The sequence below is a fragment of the Saccopteryx leptura genome, chromosome 1 (assembly GCF_036850995.1).
Source record: "Saccopteryx leptura isolate mSacLep1 chromosome 1, mSacLep1_pri_phased_curated, whole genome shotgun sequence".
Lineage (NCBI taxonomy): Eukaryota > Metazoa > Chordata > Mammalia > Chiroptera > Emballonuridae > Saccopteryx > Saccopteryx leptura.
Window position 1 is genome coordinate 254,426,726 of NC_089503.1, and position 13,424 is coordinate 254,440,149.

At 41.2% G+C, this 13,424-nt stretch overlaps 1 protein-coding gene across 1 annotated transcript in view; it reads left to right on the plus strand.

Moving 5' to 3' along the window:
• Positions 1-12,117, plus strand: part of LOC136379636 (zinc finger protein 709-like) — a 37,589-nt gene extending 25,472 nt beyond the window's left edge. The window contains 4 exon segments of the mRNA XM_066347095.1: positions 7,268-7,394; positions 7,611-7,671; positions 8,614-9,833; positions 9,836-12,117. Of these exon segments, the coding sequence (XP_066203192.1) occupies positions 7,268-7,394; positions 7,611-7,671; positions 8,614-9,833; positions 9,836-10,020 (1,593 nt within the window). The 3' untranslated portion in view covers positions 10,021-12,117.
• The last annotated feature ends 1,307 nt before the right edge of the window (positions 12,118-13,424 follow it).

The following is a 13,424-nucleotide window of genomic DNA, read 5'->3' on the forward strand; positions in this document are numbered from 1 at the left end:
TTCATAGGTTTAAGTATGTGTGTTCTGTTCCATGCTTATTTTAATAGACTCTCAGCTACACTTGGCCTTGACCTTTGAGGGGACATGATACCCCTTTACCTGGTTACCCTCAGGGAACTTCAGCACCATTACCACTGCTCGCAGTCTCAGCACCCGTATCCACTTTGCTCCAGGGGCACAGGTATGACATGATATCCTCCTTTGAGGACATTTGCTTTACCTTCATGCAGAACATACAAATATTGTGAAAAAGAGTTTGCAAACAGTGGATGGGCCATTGATCCCCACATTACCTGTAGAAGTACTTATTACCTTGGTTAAGTTTAAGTTCTCTGAGATGGCTGCTGCTTTTGGACAGTGAAAAAATAGCAACAGTCCCTCAGCACCCACAGCATCTGTTCGATTCCTTTGGCGTTGGGGAGGCAACGTGTTCCTTGTTTACAAATTTACTTGATATCCCCTGTATGCAGTGACTGATAAATTGGCCCACCTTGAGGGCACCCCTTCCACAGAAGGCTCCAGACTGTTTAAATTGCCATACAACGGGTATTCCTATCAGTGCCCTGGAGTCACCTTCACTGTAGAGGCTTTGTTCACCTCTCATGCCTCCTGGAGTTACACATGAAGGTCTTAAGTTGTCCATAGGCTTCTAATGCAAGAACTTGCCCTAGTCCCCACACTGTCTGCCATAGGAACTGCAGTTATCATCATGTACTGGGATCTCTTGAAAATAAACACACTCTTAAACACTGAGCATGTGACCCTTGGCTGAGATGATTATTATCTTTGGCCTGGGAAACATCATCTCATCAGGTAAGGATACCTACCTACTGGTATGTCCATGTGACATGATGGAGCCAACTCTTGGCCCTGTAGCTTACGCCACCTGCAGGATGATGGCCTCTTTTCTTTTCAGTCTATTGAAAGATGTTATGATGTTGGAAAAAGTCACCATCCTCCTAAATGGAGAGTTTCCTCAGGAGTTTCTTAGAATTAACTGAATGTACAGCCCTAGGAGGTCACTAACAGATTTTAAGGACAATATCACACATGCTTGCTTGTTGAAGCTATGTGGAGAGTTGCTGATCTTCATCTCTTAATTTGAACAGTCCTGATAAAGGACCCAGCTCCAGGGTCAAACAACTCACCAAACATCAGGCAGTCTTCTTACTACTGGCCCAAAAGTGGCCCCATCTACATGTATCCACAGACTATTGGACAGTTGTTTATGAATTGCCCTTTGTGGTAAAAGAACTTTAGGAATCTCTTAATTCAGATACCCAAAATATAAATCTAGGTAAAACTTGTCTGTACATGTACTAAGTCCACAGTTCAAGGTCTCACCAGGACACTCCTCATCCATGGGAGTTCTAGACTCTACTGATAGTAACCATGGCATTCTCAGAATACACAAGAACTACACTCCAATAAGGCTTTCTGTGGGCGTGTCATCTCCCTTACTGGTCTCAGACTATAGAGCAGGGGAAGTCAACCTTTTTATACCTACTGCCCACTTTTATATTTGTTAGTAGTAAAATTTTCTAACCACCCACCGGTTCCATAGTAATGGTGATTTATAAAGTAGGGAAGTAACTTTACTTTATAAAATTTATAAAGCAGAGTTATAGCAAGTTAAAGCATATAATAATAATTACTTACCAAGTACCTTATGTAGGACTTTCGCTAAGTTTGGCAGAATAAATCTTTATAACAACTTACTATAGTTAAATCTATCTTTTCATTTATACTTTGGTTGCTCCGCTACTGCCCACCATGAAAGCTGGAATGCCCACTAAGTGGGCAGTAGGGATCAGGTTGACTACCACTGCTATAGAGCATCATATTGGCTTATTGAAGTTAAGTTCTGATCAGTTAAACGATATATGACCTGTTTCATTCATGTCAGTCATTGGGGGTGAGTTGTAATGAGTCTGTCTTCATTTTTTATTTAATAGAGAGGCGAGAGATAGGAAGGGAGAGATATGAGAAGCATCAACTAAGGTTGAGGCACCTTAATTGTTCATTGATTGCTTTCTGATAGTGCCTTGACGAGGGCCTCCAGCTGAGCCAGTGACGCCTTGCTGAAGCCAGTGACTTTGGGCTCTTGCCAGCGACCATGGGGTCATGTCTATGATCCCACGCTCAAGCTGGTGAGCCTGTGCTTAAGCCAGCGACCATGGGGTCTCAAACCTGGGTCCTCAGCATCCCAGGCTGACTCTTTATCTACTGTGCCACTGCTTGGTCAGGCATCTTTTTTTTTTTAAAGAGCAATTTTAGGTTTACAGAAAAGGTGATCAGAAAGTACAGAGAGTTCCCACATCACATCACCTGTGTATCCACACAGTTTGCACATCTTGTGTTGTACGTCTTGTGTGACTGGTATATTTGTAACAGTTGCTTGGCCAATACTGATGCATTAAAAGGAACTTTTTACATTAGTGTTGACTCTTGTTATGGGATTTGTGGGTTTTGGCAGATGTTTAATGACATTTCTTTTTCATTTCTGTGTTCTATAGTTTTACTTCCCTGAAGCTCCCTTGTGCTCACCTATCGATTCATCCCTCCGTCCAACCTCAAGTCTTTCAAAACCAGGGATCTTTTTATTGGTTTATTATGCTTTTGTTGTAAAATACTTAGAATCATACAGTGTGTAGCCTTGTTAGAATGGCTTCTTTCACTTTGCAAAGTACTTTTAAGATCCTTCTATGTGTTTTCATGGTTTAATTTCATTTTCACTGAATGGTATTTTATCATATGGACTTACGACTGATTTTTTTTAAGCAAGAGAGAGAGACAGACAGACAGGGACAGATAGGAAGGGAGAGAGATGAGAAGCATCAGTTCTTCATTGTGGCACCTTAGTTGCTCGTTGATTGCTTTTTCATATGTGCCTTGACCATGGGCGCTAGCTGAGCCAATGACCCTTTGCTCAAGCCAGCGACCTTGGGCTCAAGCCACTGACCTTTGTACTCAAGGCAGCGACCATGGGGTCATGTTTCTGATCCCATGCTCAAACCAGTGACCCTGTTGTGCTCAAGCTGGTGAGCCCATGCTCAAGCTGGATGAGCCCATGCTCAAGCCAGTGACCTTGGGGTTTCAAACCTGTGTCCTCAGTATCCCGGGGCAACGCTCTATCTACTGTGCCATTGCTTGGTCAGGCTGATTGTTTGCTTCTTGAAGGACATTTTGCTTAACTCTAACCCTTGCTAATTATTAATAAAGCACTTACAAGCATACTCGTGTAGGCTTCTGTGTGAATATAAGATTTCAACTCATTTAGGTCAATACCTGGAGATGTGATTCCCAGATCTTACTGTATGTAGTAAGAGTACATTTAGTTTTGACAATGTTCCTATCTCCAGTGTAGGCGTGCCCAGTTCCATTTCCACCAGCATTGCATGAGGATGACCTGCGGCTTCACACTGGCACGAGTATTTGGTGTTCTGAGCATTTAATAAGTATTTGGTAACATCTCATTGTTTTATTTGTGATATCCCAAAAACATATGTTGAACATGTTTTCATATTGCTTCTTTCCTATCTGTACTTTTCTTTGATGAGTACTTTGATCTGTACTTTTCTTTGGGTCTTGTGCTCATTTTTATTTAAATGTTTTGTCTTATTGCTGGACCTGAAGAGGTTTTTTTTGATCTTTTGGATAGTAGTCACTTGTCAGTTTTTATAAAACATTTTCTCCTAGGTTGTGACTGTTTATTTTCTTTTCATCCTCTTAACATTTTTGCAGAGCATGAGTTTTTTATTTTAATGAAGTGAAACATTTTTTTTCTTTATGGATTTTTTTAGTGTCTCATCTAAAAATTCATTGAAGACAACATTACCTATATTTTCTCCTATGCTATCTTCTAGGAGTTTTTTACTTTTGCATTTTACATTTAGATCTATATTTTGAGTTAATTTTTGTAAAAAAATTGAAGTCTGCATTTATCTTCCTTTTGTGTGTGTTTTTGTGTTTGTATGTGGATATCCATTCTTTCCAGCACTATTTATTTAAAAGACTTTATTCTTCCATTTAGTCCGTTGTTAACTATCAGTTCACTATTTTTGTGTGGGTCTGTAGGAAAACAGTTAACTAGGGCAGTGGTCAGCAAACTCATTAGTCAACAGAGCCAAATATCAATAGTACAACGATTGAAATTTCTTTTGAGAACCAAATTTTTTAAACTTAAACTATACAGATAGGTACATTCCTTATCGAGGTAGCGCCTGCATGTGGTATTTTGTGGAAGAGCCACACTCAAGGGGCCAAAGAGCCACATGTGGCTCACGAGCCGTGGTTTGCTGACCACTAGATTAGTGTATCCTTAAACTTTGCTAAATTAAAGTGTATCCTTAAACTTTGCTATATTATTTTAAATTTCAGGTGTTATCTCTGTTCTTTCAGAATATTTACATAGATAGTCATGTAATATGGAACAAAGAGAGTTACTTATTGCTTCCTAGTCCGTGTACCATTTCTTTCTTAAGCTTTTCTTTTTATATAGGTAAGGCTTCCACTGCAGTGTCAAATTGAATTAGTGAGAGGAAACCTCCTTTCCCTGTTCCTAATCTTACCAGAAAAGCATCTAGTTTCTCACAATTAAGTACGATATGAGCTTCAGGTGTTTTGTAGATGTTCTTTCTGAAGAAGAAACAGCACTCTTCTATTATTGGTTTGTTATTAAAAATGGATGTTGGGTGGATTCAAACCTTTTTTCATGTCCTTTCCCCTCCTATTAATCTGATAGTAGGCCCTGGCCAGTTGGCTCAGTGGTAGAGTGTCGGCCTGGCGTGCAGGAGTCCTGGGTTCGATTCCTGGCCAAGGCACACAGGAGAAGCACCTATCTGCTTCTCCATCCCTCCCCCTCTCCTTCCTCTCTGTCTCTCTCTTCCCCTCCCGCAGCCAAGGCTCCATTGGAGCAAAGTTGGCCCAGGCACTGAGGATGGCTCTGTGGCCTCTGCCTCAGGTGCTAGAATGGCTCTGGTTGCAACAGAGTGACGCCCCAGATGGGCAGAGCATCGCCCCCTGGTGGGCGTGCCAGGTGGATCTTGGTTGAGCGCATGCGGGAGTCAGTCTGACTACCTCCCCATTTCCAACTTCAGAAAAATACAAAAAAAAAATCTGATAGTAATATGTATTTTCTGTCTTTCCTCTTTCCTCGTTATCTAAATTAATTGTTTCAAAGGACCAGTTTTTGGTTAAAAATAAGGAGTGTGGTTTTTTATTTTAAAACTTTAAATATTTCACTCTACTCTGATTGCTTGCATGGTTTTGGGAAAGAAATATTATTTAAATTAAATATTTAAAAAATATAACTAAGGTGTATTTTCCCTCTGTCTTAAATTTTAAGTCATTCTTTTTTTCCTAGTTTGAATGTTATATACTTGGTGTGCATTGTCTTTAATGTTTAGAGGTCTCTGGGCTACTTGGATGTATAGTTTGCCATCCATGATTACTGTTTGGAAGATCGCAGCAACTCGTATGTCAGTTACTTCTGTTCCTTTCTGTCTTTCTTTTCCTTCAAGTGTTCCCACTATGTGTATTTCAATCTTCCATCATTGCTCTATAGTTCAAGGATATTGTTTTCTCTCTTGTTCTATTTTGTCCTTTCATTAGCCTCTGGTGAAAAAGACTTTTTCCAGTACAGACCTTGTTAAGGACAGAAAATTTAGGGAGTAGTTTTAAATGCCATTTTAAATTTTATCTTAGTAGTAGAGAGAGTGGTTTGCCTGTGATCTCAATGCTCTGATGGATCTAAGAAGAGTTATTTCAGGGTTTGTTTGGGGTTTTTTTTTTGTTTTTCTATGGGTTTGGGAATGACAATTTCCAAGAACCAGACTAGAAACCCGAATTCTCTGAGGCTCAATTGTCAATGATTGACAGATGACAGCTTTCCAGTCTCATCCCTCCTCATTCCGCTTTGACCCACATTTACACAACGTGATGAGGGCCTTGGTGCTCCTTCCTTTAAAGGTGTCAGGAGATTCAGTCCTCTAAGGTCCTGCTCGTGTGTGTGACCCAGAGCTCTAACCCACCCCCTGACTTCAATTATACAAAAAGTCCAGGCATCTCTTCTTGCTCTCAAGCCATTTCCTGCCTGCTGGAGCGGCCTGCCGTGCTCTCCCCACAGTTACCGACGTAACAAACCCTTCCTACCGTCCTGGCCGTGTGCGGTCAGCAGCTCAGGGATTGGACATAGGTTCAGGGCTTGAGATAACAATGCTGCCTTACTCCACGTGGAAGCTGGGAATTAGAGAACTTGGGAGTGCAGCTTCCAGGGTGGCTGGTCGGGAAACACTTTCTTCTGCAATTTGAAAATGGAGATTTTATGGTGTTTTGGAAAAAAGCACTTTTGAGTCCATCATGTGTGTTGTATTCATGGGCAGATTTGCCTTCAAACCATTGTGGATTTCAATGAACACAATTGCAATTGGCAACTCTCAACCTGTTCCTTCGTTCCTGCCGTAAAGAGCGCTTCTGGCGTATTGTTACTGTGTGTGCCGTGTCTGCCGGTGATTGGCTGCAAGCAGCCCTGAGGCATGGAGTATTCTAGACGGATTTTGCAGTCTAATTTTTGGTGCCTTTTTCCTAGTGCCTGAACTCTGTTTTAATTAACTTTCTAGCGTCAAATCAGTGATAGAAGGGAAGAACAATCAATGATAAATGTTACACAAATTAAAAACAATATGTCCTGGCAAGAGTATTTTCATATTCTGCCCACTGCATTGACTACTAAAGGCCTGGAGGATTTTAGGGACAAGAATCCAGCAGGACCTTAAAAGTTGGATTTCAACATCTTTTCTAGACTCTCATGTGCAGTAGTGGGAACGGGAGAAAAGGCAGTTAGTTCTTCATTCTGCTTTTGTTGATTAAATATTATATTGATTTGATTCTCCCCTCATGGAGGGCTGTATATGATGGGTAATAAGAAAGGAGATGAAAGAGGTTTTCTCACAAGGTATTGAAGGTCTTAATATTTGTTTCATATGTATAGTATTCTATTATTTCCCAACATTCTGTGGGCTCTGCAATGAGAGAACAATAAGATATAATGTGGTCACAGTAAAAATGTATAAACAATTTCCATGTGTCCATGATGCTGTTAATTTTGGGGTAGTAAGTGTGGGTGGGCAGTGAGTTTATGACGATCAGTTGTAGAATAAATATTTGGAGATGACAGAATCATATGTGACTTTTATATAGATGGAGGCTGGGTGTCCAGTGCTGTCAGTCTCACTCATCCTACTGTACACCTATTGGGACGTTTTAGGACTCAGTGGCCATTGAAGATGTATTTGTGACCTTCAGTTCAGAGGAGTGGGCCTTACTGGATCCTGCCCAGAAGAAACTCTACAGAGATGTGATGCGGGAAACCTTCAGGAACCTGGCCTCAGTAGGTAAGGATCACACATTACCTTCACTCTGTCAATTAGAGAACAAGTCTTTCTTGCTTATCAGCGTTTTCCTTATCACAATCCAAGATTTGGATTGTGGTAGAGTAGGACATTCGTAAATAAACCAGGTATTGGTACAGCTAAAAATGAAACTAGAATCTAATAATTTTCTCTAATTTCTAATATTTTGGGGTCTTTTTTTTTCGGTCTACATTGAAGGGAAAAAATGGGAAGATCATGACATTGAATATCAGTACAGAAACAATGGGAGAAAACGAAGGTGAGTCTCACTCAACAAAAAGCAGCAGCTCATGTGGGGATCCTGTTACATTATAAAACTTAAAAAGGAAACAAACTACCTTTGCTTCAAATTTAGGTATTATTAAAAACTTTATTTTACCCCAAATACTTGATTATATGTAATATTAGATCATCATTGTCAAAATAGTATCTTCAAAACACTATCAATAAATTTTACATATGACTGTTACTGTTTTGATAATGGAAGGGTAAAGTCCTCTTGCAGAACTTGCCTTTTTTTTTTTTTTTTTTTTTTGCAAGGGAGAGAGATGAGAGGCATCAATTCTTTATTGCAGCATTTTAGTTGTTCACTGACTGCTTTTTCATATGTGCCTTGACCAAGGGGCTCCATCAGAGAGATTGACCCCTTGCTCAAGTCAGCAACCTTGGACTCAAGCCAGTGACCTTGGGCTCTAAGCCAGCTACCATGGGGTCATGCCTGTGATCCCGCGCTCAAGCTGATGAGCCCGTGCTCAAGCCTGCGACCTTGGGGTTCGAACCTGAGTGGGTCCTCAGCATCCGAGGCAAATGTTCTATCCCCTGTGCCACCACCTGGTCAGACGCAGAACAGTCCTTATATTTAACTTTAGATAATCCAGACAAGGCAGAAAATGTACACTTTTTTTCAACTTTTTTTTTTAGATTTTATTCATTTTAGAGAGAGGAGAAGAGATAGAGAGAGAGAGAAAAAGGAGGAGGAGCAGAAAGTATCAACTCCCGTATGTGCCTTGACTAGGCAAGCCCGGGGTTTTGAACCAGTGACCTCAGCATTCCAGGTCGATGCTTTACCCATTGCGCCACCACAGATCAGGCCTAAATGTACACTTTTGATATAAATTATGAAACGGCAGTTTAAATACCCTTCTAATTAATATAAAATTGTTAATAAGATAATTAATACTGTACTTCTTATTCTTTACAGAAGTCATATGGTAGAGAGACTCTGTGAAAGTAAAGAGGCTCGTCAACATGGAGAAAACCTCAGTCTTATTTCAAATATGAATCTAAAGAAGAAAACCACTGGAGTGAAACCACATGAGTGTAGTGTGTGTGGGAAAGTCTTCATGCATCGTTCATCTCTTAATGTGCACATCAAATGTCACTCTGGACACAAAGCCTATGAGTATCATAAATACAGAAAGAAGCCTTATAAATTTAGGGACTGTGATAGAGCCTTCATTTACCTCCAGTTTTTGGATAAGCATGACAGAAATCATGGCTTAGAGAATTCCTATAAATGTAAGGAATGTGGGAAATCCTTTAGATATCGCCAGTCTGTTCACAGACATGAACGGACTCACACTGGAGAGAAGCCCTATCAATGTAAACACTGTGGAAAAGCCTTTAGCTATAAATGTACTTTTCAAACACATGAGAGGACTCACACAGGAGAGAAACGGTATGAATGTAAGCAATGTGGGAAAACCCTTAGTAGTCCCAGTTCTCTGCAAAAACATGAAAGAACTCATACTGGAGAAAAACCTTATGAATGTAAGGAGTGTGAGAAAGCCTTTGGTGATCTGTCATGCCTTCGAGTACACATGACCACTCACACTGGAGAAGGACCTTATAAATGTAAGGAATGTGAGAAAGCATTTATTTTTCCCAGTTCATTCCGGGCACATGAAAGGATCCACACAGGAGAGAAACCCTATGAATGTAAGCAGTGTGGGAAAGCCCTCAGTTGTTCCAGTTCCTATCGAAGTCATGAAAGAACTCACACTGGGGAGAAACCTTATGCATGTAAGGAATGTGGGAAAGCCTTCTCCCATAAGCAAACCTTAAAAGTTCACATGAGACTGCACACTGGAGAGAAACCCTATGAGTGTAAACAGTGTGGGAAAACCTTTAGATACAAAGGTACTTTTCAAACACATGAGAGAACTCACACAGGAGAGAAACGGTATGAATGTAAGCAATGTGGGAAGGCCCTCAGTAGTTCCACATCTCTTCGAAAACATGAAAAAACTCATACTGGAGAAGGACCTTATAAATGTAAGGAATGTGAGAAAGCATTTATTTCTCCCAGTTCATTTCGGGTACATGAAAGGATCCATACTGGAGAGAAACCCTATGTATGTAAACAGTGTGGGAAAGCCTACATTTATTACTCTTCCTTTCAGTTACATGAAAGAACTCATACTGAGAGAAACCCTCTGAATGCAAGGAATGTGAGAGAGCTTTCTCCCAAAACCAAACTTTAAAAATACACATGAAACTGCACACTGGAGAGAAAAGAAACCCTATGGATATGAAAAATCTAGTAAAGTTTACTGATGTTCTAGTTCCTTACAAAAATATGAAAGACGTTATATCAAAGGCACTATGAACGTAAGCAGTGTGGTAAAGCCTACAGAGATTACAATTCCTTAGAAACACACAAAGTTACTCATCTATGAGAGAAGCCCTATGAATGTAGAAGTTGTAAAAGCCTAAGATGTAATCAAAGCTTTTGAAGGAATGAAAGAAATTACAGATGAGAGGGACTCGATGAAGTAAGCACCATGATAGAGCTTTTATTTCTCCTTTCGGTTTTGAAATACACAAAAGAGCTCACTGGAGAGAAAGACTGTGAAGGCCCACGTTGTGCTGAAGCCTTTGTCACACATGTGTTTGAAGATACTAGAGTGCACAACAGAGAGACACCATATAGATGTAAGAAATGTGGAGAGACTCCAGTCCTTCCAGTTCCCTCCACAGGCATGGAGGGACTTACTGGGTAAAATTTCTTGAAAGTAAGCTGTGTGAGAAAAACATCAGTTGGTCCACATCTTTACACAAGTGGACTCCCACCAAAAAGAAATCTAAATGGAAGTAACATGAGAAAGCTTGATAGAAATTAATCCATCTATAATGTTTCAGAAAACATTCAGTGTGAGAGAATTGTTAATAAAGTTGCAAATACACTGTTTATCAAGCCTCTTTTTTAGATTACATCATTGCAATGTGGACTTCTACTAATGGCCTTCAGAAGTGAATATGGCGGTGAGGTCATTCCGTGAGTCATCTTCCACAATAGTACCTAAGGTCAATAGGGAGTGCTTTTTTCTTAAAACAGTTAGTATTTTCTCTTTTTATTTTGAAGGCTGTTGGATCTATGGGTAAGTTGAAGTGCATTTCTAAAATGCAATTAGTTTTAATTTAATTTTTTATTTATTAAAATTTTTTTTATAATGTTTTATTCATTTTGTGTTAAGAGACTGTTGAAACGTGACAGTGTGGTATTTGTCGGGATTTTCCTGCTGGCCTTATGACAGTTCAGGATAGCTCTAGTTCATTATTTATATTTTACCCTTTGTATTGACAAAGCTTCTTTTTTAGATGACAGGTATAAGAGCCTTTTTCCATATATATGAACAGTTGTAATTGTTTTTGTATGGCAAGTGTATGAAAAAATATTTTTATGTGAATTACATTTTTATATTTGTGCCTTTGTTTTTTCTTTTTTGACTGTTATTTGCTGAGTAGACTTTGATTTAAGTAGAGGGACCTGTGATAGAGCAATGGAATCTAGAGCTGGAGACCATTCCCCTGAGGGCAGTGTTAGGAACTAGATTCTCCTGAGGTCACGCCCTCTGTGGTCCACCTTGGAATCCATAACTCGCCTCCCTTGCAGGCGTTTGGAAGGAAGGGGACAGGGAAGAAGGCATCAGTCAGATTTTGAAGCCACCACACAGGGAGAGAGAGATATACAAGATTTGAGGACACTGTTTCCAGCCCATTGTCGTGATTCTATGCACTTCCAGCCAAGACTCTCCTCAAAACCACCACCACCGTTTGGTTTCCATTTTGGAGAGGTGTAGATTTCCACAGATGTCTTCTGAAGATGCACGTCCAAGACACAGCAGGGTGGGTTCTTTTGTCAGCCCTCTGTGTTTACCAGGAAACCAAACCCGACTTTTGTGCTTGGAGTGTTGTTTAGTATCGCAGGCCCAGAAAGATGACTTTATTTTTGGAGGAAATGATGTTAAACTTGTATCAAATTCAGCTGCTTTGATTCAGCAAGCCACAACAGTTAAAAACGAGGATATCAGAACATTTTGGGATACCATCTATGTTTCTGAAAAAGGAACAGCTCAGCAGGCTGATGAGTGAGATCTAGGTAGTCCAGCTACAGAAACAGTAAGATGCCAGGTGATTCCTCAGACTTTCTTGTGATACTTTAAAGATACAACAAAAGCCATGTATTGAAAAAACTGGTGCACCTTATTGGGCACATAACGAACGGAGCTTGCAGGACTGGGAGTGGCTGTGGCGGAAGCAGTGAGTGCTGAGTGAATGTGAAGACCTAGGCCATTACCGCACACAACTGTAGCCTTTGTGGTACTGTACACTAAGGTGGACACTAAGTTTATTTAAAATTTTTATCTTCAATAAATTTGCTTCCTTTAATTTTTTAACTTTTTTTAAACTTTAATTTTTTTACTTCTAACATTTAACTTAAAACACATTGTACAGCTATACAAAAATATTTTCTTTCTTTATATCCTAACTTTTCAGCTTTTTTTTAATTTTGTTAAACACTAAGCACATTTGCCCTGGCCGGTTGGCTCAGTGGTAGAGCGTCGGCCTGGCGTGCAGAAGTCCCGGGTTCGATTCCCGGCCAGGGCACACAGGAGAAGCACCCATTTGCTTCTCCACCCCTCCCCCTCTCCTTCCTCTCTGTCTCTCTCTTCCCCTCCCGCAGCGAGGCTCCATTGGAGCAAAGATGGCCCGGGCGCTGGGGATGGCTCCTTGGCCTCTGCCCCAGGCGCTAGAGTGGCTCTGGTCGCGACAGAGCTATGCCCCAGAGGGGCAGAGCATCGCCCCCTGGTGGGCGTGCCGGGTGGATCCCGGTCGGGCGCATGCGGGAGTCTGTCTGACTGTCTATCCCCATTTCCAGCTTCGGAAAAATACAAAAAAACAAAACAAAACAAAAAAACACTAAGCACATGAAGGCTGCACAGGGCCAGGATCGTCAGTATCACTGTCTTGCATCTCTACCTGTCTCACTGGGAGGTCTTCAGGGGCAGTGATGACACATGGAGCTGTCACCTCCCATGATAACCATGTTCTCTAAAACACCCCTTGAAGGCCTTTCCTGAGGCTCTTGAAAAAAGGCGTCGGCCCTGTCCATTTGGCTCAGTGGTAGAGTGTCAGCCTGGCGTGTAGAAGTCCTGGGTTTGATTCCTGGTTAGGGCACACAGGAGAAGTGACCATCTACTTCTCCACCCTTTCTCCCCTTCTGCTTTTCTCTCTCCTTCTCTTCCTTCTTCCTCAGCCATTGCTCAAATGATTCGAGCAAGTAGGCTCCGGGCACTGAGGACGGCTCTATGGCCTTGCCTCAGGTGCTGAGATGGCTTGGTTGCCAAGTGATGGAGCAGTGGCCCCATATGGGCAGAGCATCACACCATAGGGGGCTCGCCAGGTGGATCCTGGTCGGGATGTATGCAGGAGTCTGCCTTTGCCTCCCTGCTTCTCACTTCACTTCACTTCAAAAAAGAAAAAAAAGTGTCATTTTCAGAAATACTTCCTTGGTGGATTGCTTGGTTTGTTATTCTTTTCGTTCTTTTTCTTTTGATAGAGTCAGAGAGAGGGACAGATAGGACAGACAGACAGGAAGGGAAAGAGATGAGAAGCATCAATTCTTCGTTGCAGCACCTTAGTTATTTGTTGATTGCTTTCTCATATGTGCCTTGACCTGAGGGCTCCAGCAGAATGAGTGACCCCTTGCTCAAGCCAGCGACCTTGGGC